The sequence below is a fragment of the Callithrix jacchus genome, chromosome 21, assembly GCF_049354715.1.
Source record: "Callithrix jacchus isolate 240 chromosome 21, calJac240_pri, whole genome shotgun sequence".
NCBI classification, from domain to species: Eukaryota; Metazoa; Chordata; class Mammalia; order Primates; family Cebidae; genus Callithrix; species Callithrix jacchus.
In genome coordinates, this window is record NC_133522.1 from 51,464,142 (window position 1) to 51,476,298 (window position 12,157).

At 49.9% G+C, this 12,157-nt stretch overlaps 1 protein-coding gene across 28 annotated transcripts in view; it reads left to right on the forward strand.

Moving 5' to 3' along the window:
• The window catches only part of PCBP3 (poly(rC) binding protein 3), a 286,279-nt gene that overhangs the window by 196,634 nt on the left and 77,488 nt on the right, over positions 1 to 12,157 (forward strand). For all 28 annotated transcript variants that reach the window (XR_013530629.1, XR_013530630.1, XR_013530631.1 and 25 more), the window contains one exon: positions 4,136 to 4,270. Coding sequence is in view for 24 of the 28 variants with exons in the window: in XM_078358645.1 (XP_078214771.1) it covers positions 4,261 to 4,270 (10 nt within the window). In the remaining 4 variants the exon portion in view is untranslated. The remainder of the gene's footprint in view (positions 1 to 4,135; positions 4,271 to 12,157) is intronic.

The window sequence follows — 12,157 nt, forward strand, 5'->3', positions numbered from 1 at the left end:
GCTTCTGTGTTTGGGGGTTCTAGTAGGTTCTTAACTCAGGTGGCCTCATTGTGCACTGGGTCCTCCAGCATCAGGAAGTGCCCTTCTTGGTCTTGATTCCTGCTTTGAGGTGAGGCTGGGCCTTGTCTGACAGGCAGATTTCAACCCGTGCTCTTCAGCCTGGTGCATTTGCCTGACGTGCTTCAGCTCGTTTCTTGACATTTAGCCTTTTCAAATCACTTGGCAGTTGTGCCTCTGTGTAAAGCAGAGCTGGCTTTGTGAGCCGAGTGGAAGATTTCATGGGGCCGAAACCATTTACATTACTCACGTGTTGCTCCACGGCCACGTAACTAACTTGTTCCTGTATTTAATGTGTGTGTTGTGTTTTATTTATTGTGCATCTGTTTTTTAAATGTAGTTTGTGTCTTCGCTTACCTTTTCCTACTGTTTTTGGCATTTAGGAAGGTCTGTGTTTTGTCCTGTTAGCCGCTGTTATAATAACACTCCTCATAGCACCTTAGGCCTCTGTTTCTTTTTTTGTTTGGTTTTTGTTGTTTTGTTTTGTTTTGTTTTTTTGAGATGAAGTGTCGCTTTGTCACCAGGCTGGAGTGTAATGGTGAAATCTCAGCACAGTACAGCCTCTGCCTCCTGGGTTTAAGCAATTCTTCTGCCTCAGCCTCCTTAGTAGCTGGGACTACAGGCATGTACCATCACATCCAGCTATTTTTGTATTTTTAGTAGAGACGGGGTTTCACCATGTTGGCCAGGATGGTCTCGATCTCTTGACCTTGTGATCCACCCACCTCGGCCTCCCAAAGTGCTGGGATTACGTGCGTGAGCCACCGAGTCTGGCCTAGTCCTGTTTCTTCCTCTGACCTTGTTAACTGGCTTGTCCAGTGGGATTCTTTTCCCCCACCTATTTCTCATGCTTCAGTCTGTGAGCTTATTCTTCATTGCTTTTTTTTTTTTTTTGGATTCATTTACCTCTGATTTATTTACTGTATTTTTACTTTTGCAGCACAGCATGCTCCCCAGTAAGAAGCTGTTTCTTACCTCACCTCCATTCTCATTCTTACATCCATCCTCATCTCCATCCTCACCTACATCCCCACTTCCATCCTCATCCCTACCTCCATCCCCACCTACATCCTCAACTCCATCCCCACCTCCAGCCTCACTTCCATCCCCATCCCCCTCCACCTCCCCTCAATCCCCACCTCCATCCCCACCTCCATCCCCATCCCCACCTCTATCCCCATCCCCACCTCCATCTCCCCTCAATCCCCACTTCTATCCTTACCTCCTTCCCCACCTCCATCCCACCTTCATCCTCACCTCCATCCTCACCTCCATCCCCATTCCCACCTCCATCCCCATCCCCACCTCCATCCCCACCTCTATCCTCACCTCCATCCCCAACTCCATCCTCATCCCCACCTACATCCCCACCTCCATCCTCATCCCCACCTCCATTCCCATCTCCATCCCCACCTCCATCCCCACCTCCATCCTCACCTCCATCCTCATCCCCACCTACATCCCTACCTCCATCCCCACCTCCGTCCTCATCCCCACCTACATCCCCACCTGCATCCTCACCTCCATCCCCACCTCATCCTTGTCCTCACTCTGTTTTAGTCTTTGATCAACAGATTTGTTATTTTTGTTTATGTCAAATTTCCAGTGATCTCTTGACTTGAGGGAGATTCTTTTGTAGTAGGTTTCTCATGAAGGGCCTGGAAACAAAATGTTCCTTGAGTTCTTGGATATTTAAAACTGTTTCTATTTAGCTTTAGTTTTGAAAGACAGTTTGGCTGACACAAAGTCCTTTGGTCACACTTTATTTTTACTTGAATTTATGAAAATATTACTCCACTGTTCACTTATCTTGTACATGATAGTCAGGAAGTCCGATCCCCATCTGATTTTCTTTCCTTTGTGAACGAGCTGGCCTTTTTGCCTGGAGTCCCAAAGAGTTTTCTCTTCCATTTTCATCATTTACTGGGCTCTGCCTTCAGGGCAACCGTTCTGGGTCAGTTTATTCAAGTACATGATGAGCCTTTCAACTTGTAGATTACTTTCTTCCTAAGAACATTTCTAGGATTTTAAGTATTACTTGTTTTGTGGTTTTGCTTTTCTTTCTTGGGAATTCCAGTCTGTTTCTTGGATCCTTGTGGCCTGGGCTCTGCATCTGGCAGCTTCTCTGCACGTCTCTAACCTCTCGTCAGCCTCATGTTCTCTTGGACGCGCTCAGTCCTCCTGCAGTGCCCCTTATGCAGTTGTTACTGGTAGAGTGTGTCCAGGTTCTTGGCATCTCAAACAAAGGATTGGACAAAACGCACAAACAAAGCAAGGAAGGCAAAAGCAGGCATTTACTGAGAACGGAATCCACGCAAGTGTGGGAGAGCCGCACTCACAGAACCTTCTGGGGTTTCAGTACTCCAGAAGTTTCCCATTGGGTACCTGGCGAATATTCTATGAAAATGAAGAGAATGAAGTGAAGTCACAGAGTCATTTACTCAGAATCTGCCCTATTGCAGATGGAGAGGACGATATTTGGAGTACGTGGTCTCTGTAAATGGAGAGACTGCACCTGACGCGTTGTCACAGAGTGTAAATAGCCTCGGGGAGAGGAGGGGTGAAGCTGCAGAGCCATTCACATCCCTGTGGTTGCCGAGGAACTTTCACTCGACTGAGTTATAGGAAGTCAGCCTGGCTTGGCCTTACGTTCCCTGCCTCCAGGCCCTATTCTCCCGCCTTGCTTTCTGCTGAATTCTCTTTTGGTACCTTGTAACTTAGTCTCATTTCTAGGCCAATTGTGTTGTTGTTCTCATTAATTTTTTTCATAGGTTAAATTAATTATCATTTCACAGTTTCTTGTTTTAACTGTGCATTTGTGTTGGTATTTTTAGTGTTTCACTTCCGGTGTTTCTCACATCTGCACAGCTTTTACTCATTTTACTCTGTGCTGCAGTGCTGTGTGGGAGTTCTCAGTTCCATCAGCTGAAGAAGTTTTAGTGCCCACATCCTGTTTGCTTCTCCCAGAACCATGATGGACCTCAGGAGGGTCTGCTACTTGGAGAAAAATCATTTACCCAAAGGGATTTTGTGTGCCTTTGTTTTCTATTTTTATTGTAAAAGCACTTGGATTTTCCTGCACTCACAATGACAGGTGTTTCTAGCTGGGAATGGACATGCCGAGTGACATGCAGTGGGTTACCAGGTTTCTTTGTCCAATAGCATCATTTTTTGTGGGTCAGCAAAAAACGTAGTTTTTTTTTAGAGAAAAATTACCAAACGGTGCATTTGGAGATGGATTAAATATGTATCTTCTTATGCCTTGCTATGCTTTTATTTCCGTAGGAAACTGAATTTCCACTCTTTCCATCCTTTCTTCCCTTTTTCTCCCAAGATTTTTTTTTTTAAAAAAAAGACAGAGTCTCACTCACTCTGTCACCCAGGCTGCAGTGCAGTGGTACAGTCTCAGCTCACTGCAACCTCCACCTCCTGGATTCAAGTGATTCTCCTGCCTCAGTCTCCCAAGTAGCTGGAATTACAGATGCCCACCACCACACCTGGCTAATTTTTGTCTTTTTAGTAGAGATGGGGTTTCACCATGTTAGCCAGGCTGGTCTCAAACTACTGGCCTTAAGTGATCCTCTAGCCACCACGTCCAGCCCCAGATGTGCCTTCTTTTTCCGAGTCTCTCCTCTAAAAGCATGCTGAAATTGAAGAAATTAGATGAAATTCATTCACTCTCAGTGAAATTAGAAAACCAGCAATGTGTTTAAATTAATATATAATAAATATGGTTTTAAAATAGTGTACATGTGAAAACATGAAAAGAAAATAAATAAAAATTTAAAAATCAGTGTACATGTAAGCAAATTATACTAAGTACAGTTTTATCAAAACATTTCATATAGACGTCTCACTTGGAGTGGAAGCCTGCCTTTGTGTTGAGTCACCTCCTCTGGGGTATGGGGGGAATAGCCCCGGGGTGAGCACTTGCAGGCACTTCGTCTCCATACTCACACATGCTGAAGACGTGCTTACTGCTGTGTCAAAGGCAAGAGGCAGTTCCATTGAAGCCCAATGCTGACGGACAGGCCCTGTGCCAGCAATGCTCACACAGCCCTGTGTTTTTGTGTTTTAGGTAGGTGGGCTCCACGACAGAAGTCAACCCTTCTGTAAATCACCCGCTCTGGTTATGATGCTCTGAGTTCAATACATCTGAACTGTTGCTGTCTATGGATCTGCTCCAAACCTTATAGCCTGCTTATGGGGGAAGGTGAGTTACCGCTTATGGGGGAAGGTGAGTTACCGCTTATGGGGGAAGGTGAGTTACTGCTTATGGGGAAGGTGAGTTACTGCTTATGGGGGAAGGTGAGTTACGGCTTATGGGGAAGGTGAGTTATGTCTTCTGTTTGCATGTTTGTTTGTTTACCAAGAATGTATATAACAAAATCAACTTACCCTTGACAAATGAAGGCTGTTAGAAGTGACACAGTGCTGTATTTCACCCTGCTTCAGTCCATAATGTGCCCTGAGGCCCATTCTGTATATGACTCTGGGAAATCAGGAGTCCCTGTGACTGGTAGCAAAACCAGTCACAGAGTCATTTACACAGAATGTGCCCTATTGCAGATGGAGAGGATGGTTGTGGTTGAACACCTTGGGGTCCAGTTCCAGGCCAGGTGGTTCTCGCATGGCCTTCTGGCTCTACCCTGGAGCCAACCCTGAGATGCCAGGGAAGCACAGGTTTCAGGAATGAGGGATACAAAGGCTGCACTGGGGGCTGAAGAGCATCTTGAGGTGCTGAAACAATAGGTGATGTGAGCATCAAGAGTGGGGTGCTGTTTTGGTGGCCTGGTGATACCCTGTGGCTTGAGCTGTTACCATGAACTTGTGTTGATACAATTGCAAGGAAAGTTGGATGAATGAAGCAGTTGTTTGCTCAACATCTCTATGTTGAGCAGAGGGAGGGGATTGAGGGCAGGGGTGTGGGCTTCCCCCACAGCCAAGCCAGGCCTCCCCTATTCCCACACCCTTCCCGCTGACTGCCAATCCTCAACCTCACCCTGCAGTCCTGCCTTGCGGGCCCTTCCCCAGGGAACCTCATGGAACTCTCTCACCTTCCTGCAGTCTCGGATCTGCCAACCAAAATGGGACCATGGAAGATTTCAATCCATCCAGGGGTTTATTTTGCTAAGGTTGAGGACTCACCAGGGAAAAAGATACAGAAGTTATTGTAGGACCTGTGGCCTGGGCTTTCTCCAAAGAGAGTTTTGAGGACTTTTGAGCAGAGGAAGACATGAGTGTGCCTCAGGCTGGGTGGAGGAGGGACGGCTTTTGGTCTTGTCTTAGTCCTGTACCTGTGAAGATAAGCCGTTTATTTACACTGGCAGGGTGAGATTCAGCAGGACACTGCCTTAGGGCACAGACTTTGGGGCCCAGAGGGCATTTCCTTGTGGGCAGCTGGTGAGGGAGACCCCCCTGGGGAGACATGGCCTTCTGTCTGCAGCCATCTGCTTAGGACCAAAAGGAAGGCCACCATTGCGTGACTTTGTTCCCAAGCTGAACTCTTCATCATAGTGGGTTTGGGGTCCTGAGATTTTATTTTCCTTCCACAGTTTTCAAGTCCTCCTTCAGTGAGGTCTTCCTGATGGATGCTGATATGGTTTGGCTGTGTCCCCACCCAAATCTCATCTTGAATTGTAACTCCTACAATTTCTACAGGTCATGGGAGGGACCAAGTGGGAGAATGTAACTGAATCGCAGGGGCTGTTCTCATGATAGTAACTCTCACGCGATCTGATGGTTTTCTAAACCAGAGTTCCCCTGCACATGCTCTCCTTGCCTGCCGCCATGTAAGATGTTCCTTTACTCTTTCTGCATCTTCACCATGATTGTGAGGCCTCCCCAGCCATGTAGAACTGTGAATCCATGAAACCTCTTTCCTCTGTAAATTACACAGTCTCCGGTATGTCTCTGTTAGCAGCACGAGAACAGATGAACACAGACGCCAGCCGCGTCCACTGCCACCAAGTCCTGTTGCTCGTCCGCTGCTTTGTTGGTGCTGCTGTCCTTGGGACCTGAGCTCTGTGAAAGCCTGGCACTGTGCTGCAGGATCAGCAGGCGCCTGGCCAGTAGCAGCTGGGCCGAGAAGGGCCAGCAGCAGAAGTGGTTCTCCGAAAGGGAACTGCATCATAAGGGGTCCCCCTGCATGGCTAGAAGCGGGGATGAACACATTTCATACTCCCCCCTATTTACTGCTTCACAGCCCCCGGGGAGGAGAACTCCCAGGTTGCCCAGGAAACTCCACAGTGGCCCTTGGGACCCTGGACAGCTGGCCTCCCACTGGCTGCCAGCCTCACCCTGGCTCCTGCCTCTGCCCAGGGAAGGCCAGTCCTAACACGCAACATCTCTCCTGTTGGAGAAACCGCCCTGGGGCAGACTCCGTACTCGGCTGGGCACTTCCCTCTCCAGGGCCTGCTCCAGCACCAAATGGGCCTTTGGGGAATCATGCACCATGAGCAGCACAGACATGGACTCCAGGTAAGGGCACTGCGCCTGCCAGGCCTGGTCTCCACTCCTGGATCACAGAGACTCTTCAGCTGAGGAAGCAGGGCAGGCGGCCCCTTCCTTTACCACCTGCACATGGAAAGGGAGGCTGTTCCTGGGGAGCACAGAGGGTCGATTTGCAAACCACAGCAGCTGTGCACAGGACGGGGCCTCAGGGACCAGCCAGCCCAGGGATGCCCTGTGCCCCCATCCCCTAACAGATGCACCCAGAAGTCAAGCACTGCAGTGTCCTTGGCACCTGGATTGGAAGGTTCTCACCATTGTGGATTAGGTCTGCCCTTCTGGGCTGCTGGTGGGTGCCTGAAGGCTCTAGTGTGCAGCTTCAGGAAGACCAGAGCCAAGGCTGGGCACCCCTCCAGCCAACGGCCGGGCTGGGTCCTGGGCAGCTTCTCCTTCCTGCGATTCCAACTCCCAGGGTATGTGAGTGCCCTTCTGTGTCCTGGCGGTTTTAGAGAAAGGAATGAAGCAGCTGTATTCACATACCTGTACTCAATTTGGCATTTTCACAGCAACACCATTAGGTCCCTCATTTATGACGTCGAAAGTTGCCTGTTGCAGGAGTGACCTGGCTGAGAGCAGTTAGGACTATGCAGCTGACTCCCTTGACATTTCCACACCACCGTGTTATCTACGTTGAGCATGAGGTTGGGGCAATAATTCACATGGCCTTTTATCCCCTTTCTACCCAAATGGCTCAAAAACAGAAGGAACCAGGGTTCCGTGGAGAAATGGCAAATTCTAGGCGGGGAAGCACAGATGAGCCTGAGCACGTGGCACTCCCAAGGCAGAAAACCCAACACCGGAGGGACACCGAAGCCAGCCTGGAACAGCCTCCCGCAGCTAACACCAAAGGCCATGTGATGCTGTGTGAGGGCACAGAGTGAAACAGGCGCGATGGAGACAGCGGGGAGACGGGCAGCCCTTCCTTACGCAGGCGGTTCACACACATACAGCTGTGCCCCTCTGGCTGGCAGCGACCCCTCCCCTGAGCAGCCCCTGAGAGCAGGATGGGTAGAGGAAACAGCTGTGGCTAATGGTAGCCCCTGGCAGCCACCCCGTGGAGGTACAGCGCTCACCCTAGGCGCAGGTGACTGTGTTTGGCCTCCACCCCAAGGCTGCTGGCAGTGACCCCTCAGAGCGCAGCCACCCTGCACCTTCCCTCTCTCTCACTGGACTCTCAGTGGCATCGAGTTGGCACCGGCTCCTTCTGCCCATCCTGGGCCCTGTGGAGGCCCCCGGCCTCCAGTTCCCCTCCTGCCTCTGGGCTGCTCCTTCGAGCCACACCCTCAGCTCCTCCCTTTACCAGCACTGGGGCTTGGTGTGCAGCCACCTCTGTGCCTTCTCACCTCTGCCAGGACCCTTCTCAGCTGCTGCCCGGTCAGCTTCCTTCTCCCCACCGCACATGGCAGGTGGGAAGACCACTCACCCACAGCACCTGCACAGGCCTTGTGTCTGCTTGCAGCCACCCACCTTCCTCCCCACTGGCAGCCAGGCCCTGCCCACCTGTTCTGCTTGCCTTCCAGCAGGCTGTTTGCAGCTGCCACAGGCCTGCCTATGCCAGACCCAGCGTTCAGCATCCTGCCCTCCCCTGGCCACTCGGCAACAGCATGGGCCCTTGCTTGCCTGGGTGCTGGCCCTGCCACCCAAGCTTTGGGGCCAGAGCATGCCCTGAATGATTCTGCCATTGTTCTCCCCATCCATAACAGCAGCTGTAACAGCCCACACCCAGAGCTGCTTGAGATTAAATTAGTCAGGTGTGCTGTTGCAGAATATTCAGGAGACTGGAGAGACCAATGGTGAAACAGGATTTTATGAAGGTGGCCACCATCTCAGCAGATTAGCATCCCAAGGCTGAGCCAAGGAGAAAGAAAATGGGGAACTTTTTATACATCTAGGATGAGGTAGCAGCTAACAGGTTTACAGAAGCCAAAACAGAACAGTTAATTAATTTGCAACATGTCTTGTGATATATGTTACATTTGAAAAGTAGCATTTTGAGAAATGCATTGTACATTCTTGCCCTGTGACCTTGCAGCTGGTCAGCAAGAGAAACAGGAGTCTTGAGATGCCTGGGAACTTGCTGAGAATGTGGGGAGAACAGAGAAGGTGAGTTTAACAGGGAGTTAGTTACTTTTCAGCAGAGCTGGGGATTGGGTTTTATATTAAACAGCACACACAGCAAAATTTATTATACAGCAACTATACATGATCAGGTTTTGTTTTTACTATTGTTGCTATTATTCAATTCCCTTCCTCAGTACCAGACACAGAGCAAGGGGTTGTCTTAATGTGGGCCACTGTATCCTCCTCCTCTTCTTCCCCGACCCCTCAGTGTTCATAAGCTCAGTGCTTGCAGATAGGCGCTGAGGGCAGAGCCTGCCCCGAGAGGAATGGACTGGATGGCGCCAGCGGGGCCTGCTTCTCACGCTGTGCTGACGCTTCAGTGTGTGCCTCCTTTAGCCCTGAAATTATTATAAGTACAGACTCCAAGGAAATAAGAGATAGACAGAACGGGGTCTACCCACAGGTCATGGTTTTAGTCCGTTCCTGCTGCTAGAACAAGATACCCAACACTGGGCAATTTATAAGTGGAATCCTTATATGGCTCACAGTTACGGAGGCTGGCAATCCACGATCCAGGCTCCAGCAGGTTTCATCCTGGGAAGGGTCAGCCTCTCTGTTTCTGAGACAGCACCTTGAACGCTGCTTCTGGGGGCCACGAACGCTGTGTCCCCATGCTGGATGGGACAGAAGGGCAAAAAGAACCTTGCTAGTTTTCTCAAGCCTTTTTATGAGGCACTGATCTATTTCTGAGAGCAGGGTCCCCGTGGCCAAATCACCTCCTGATACCATCGCACTGGGTCTTAAGTTTCAGCATAGGAATGGTGAGGGGACGTGTACATTTAAATCATAGCAAAAATCACTAGATTATTATTTAATGTAACAATTCAAAATACCTGGAATCGTCAGTCATTGCAGATCAGTTGTGTTCTGATGCATAAAAATACACAGAATGGAATACCCTGGGGAATCTGTTCCCTTTTATATAGACTTAAATATATTAACATAGAAAAAGATTTCATATGTAATAGTAAGTGATAAACACAAGACAAACGTGGTTGGTTACTATTGTTGCTAAAAAGACATAATAACACACACCTACTAGTCCAAAGTTTGAATTAGGTAGATCTCAAGATGCACATATCAACAGTGATCTTTCTGGATAATTATCAGTGACTGGTTTTTCTTTTGCATGTGCACATAATCTATTTTTTTCTGTAGTGAACCTCCGATACTCGTGTTATTTTAGTTTCTTTCTTTAATAAGCAATCAGGCTGACTTTGTCAATGAGTAAGACCTGCAGGACTCCACATTCTCTGTCTCTGTGCCATGGCTGGCATCAGAAAGCTGCATGCTCATTGCCTGGGCCCCAGCAGGAGCCGGCTTGGCCTGTCCCTGATGAACCCGGGCCCTCTCACAGCCAGCGGCCTCTCTGCCTTCACGTTTCACCTCTGCCCATCATGTGTGCTTTTCTCATTACTGCCTCTGCGTTTTTGAGGACATGGTGGGATCAAGGCAAGAAGCCCACGGCAGAAGTGAGGGCGACTTTCTCCTGCTCCATGGCAGAAGTGCGTGGTTTGATGGGTGGAGCAGTGTGCATTCTGCACGCCCCCTCTCAGCCCCGAGTGCCCAAGCTGTGGGTCCTGGGCCAGGCCTTTCCACCCTACCTGCCCAGGCACAGCTGGCGTCAGGACCACATTTGAGGCTGCGGTGCGTCCTCCTCAGCTTTGCATGGGGCTTGCTTGGGGTGCAGACCGAGAACACCTCAGTCACAACAAAGAAGAAAACGAGGAAAGGAGGGAATTTCCAGCTGATGCTGTTTCAGGTACCTCCTCCTGGTGAGGAACAGCCTCATCCTGCAGTTCACGAGGACCAGCAAAAGCGTCGCCAGCCAAGCCCAGAGCAGCACCGCTGTCTGAGTAGGGGCCTGCTTTGTGCCCACGCTGCCCACAGCAGGCAGGCGGCAGCAGTAGCAGTGAAAGCCCATGTCTTAGGAGCTGCACTGGGCTTAATGCTGGGCCCTGGGGTTTCTGCCCCCACCCCCCTTCCTGTTCCAGGGGCTTAGCTGCTGCAGCCACATGTCCTTCAGGCTCACCCGACTGTTGAGTCGCCCTGTTGGGGGAAGGGGCTGTTGAGTCGCCCCATTGGGGGAAGGGGCTGTTGAACTGACAGCGCATGAGTGCTGGGTGCACCCTCCAAGGGCATGAGGGGAGCTGGGCAAAAAGTGGGTCACATGTGCCTGGCCCATGTCACGTGGCTCCTGCCCGAGGCCAATGGGGTGGGCAGCCTCCCTCAGTGGAGAGCGAAGCACCACTCTCATTTTCCTCCGTTAGTATCTCATCTTCTCTAAACTGGGAGAGTGGCCATCTGTCCGATACCCACATCAAGCCTGATCTTTCCCAGCCTCTTGGAGCTGCTCTGTTCTGAGGTAAGGGATTGAGGCCGCTGGGTGAGAGGTCCGTAGGCAGGACATTGGCTGAGATTGGCTGCAAGGGCAGCACCAGACGGCGTGGTGGGCAGAGTTTGCGTTTTGTAGATTGTCGGGAAAATGCCAAGAGGAACCGCATCATAACGCATAGCCATGCATGATGCGTTATGATGGAAAAGCAGAGGTTTACAGCCCGCCCAGGTGAGGAGGCTTCCGTCAGGCCTGCTGTTGAATAGCAGGGTTCCTTCCAAGGATCCATAGCAAGTGTTAATGATGTTCGTTACTGGTTGAGTGTTATTATTTGTGGAAACAAATGTGTGGTTTTACGGATGTTTGTCAATCAAATATACTGGATGTGGTGTGAGAGTGTGAGTCTCACCGGTGCAAACACTGGTCACCCTCATGGGGCTGGACTTTTCAGTCTGATGAGTGCTTTCCACCCCTGCCTCTGTTGGTGATCACTGGCCTCGGAAGTGAACAGGTGAGCGTGTTCCCACCACTAGTGTGGGGCACTGTGAGGTCCAGGATCCGAGTGAGGTGGGATCATGGGTGCTGCCGATGGACGGAGAGCATGCCCTCTGCAGCATGGTGCTTACACTGGGGAAGAATGTGATGCTCCTAACATAGGGAAGGCCCCGGAGCAGGGTTCCTGTGTGATCAAGCCATCGTGGAAGGCGTAATACTTTAAAATGTTCAGAAAACGATTGTGAGTTTTGCGGTTCATACATCACAACAAAGTTTCTAATTTTTGCCTATTCTGCAGATGAACTAAAGTGTCCCTTACTCAGGATGCTGTGGTATATGTATTTCGGCCGTTGTGAGCCCAGTACCGAGAGTTTGCCGTGTCTGTGTGGTGTGCCGACCATCACTGCCGTTTAGACAGGAAAGTGTTCCCAGAAATAGCTTGCCAGAGCCAGAGTCATAATAGAATTTCATTTTAGTGTGTCCTATCAGGGAAATGGTTTTTTCCTTTCAGAGATAAATATTTTAAATGTGTGTTTTAGCTGGCTTTCCAGGCAAGTGATCTATGACCAGGTTCGTAGAAATAAATATAAACACTTAGATTTTAAATTATTCTGCATTTTAGTTGTATGGAATAGCAGT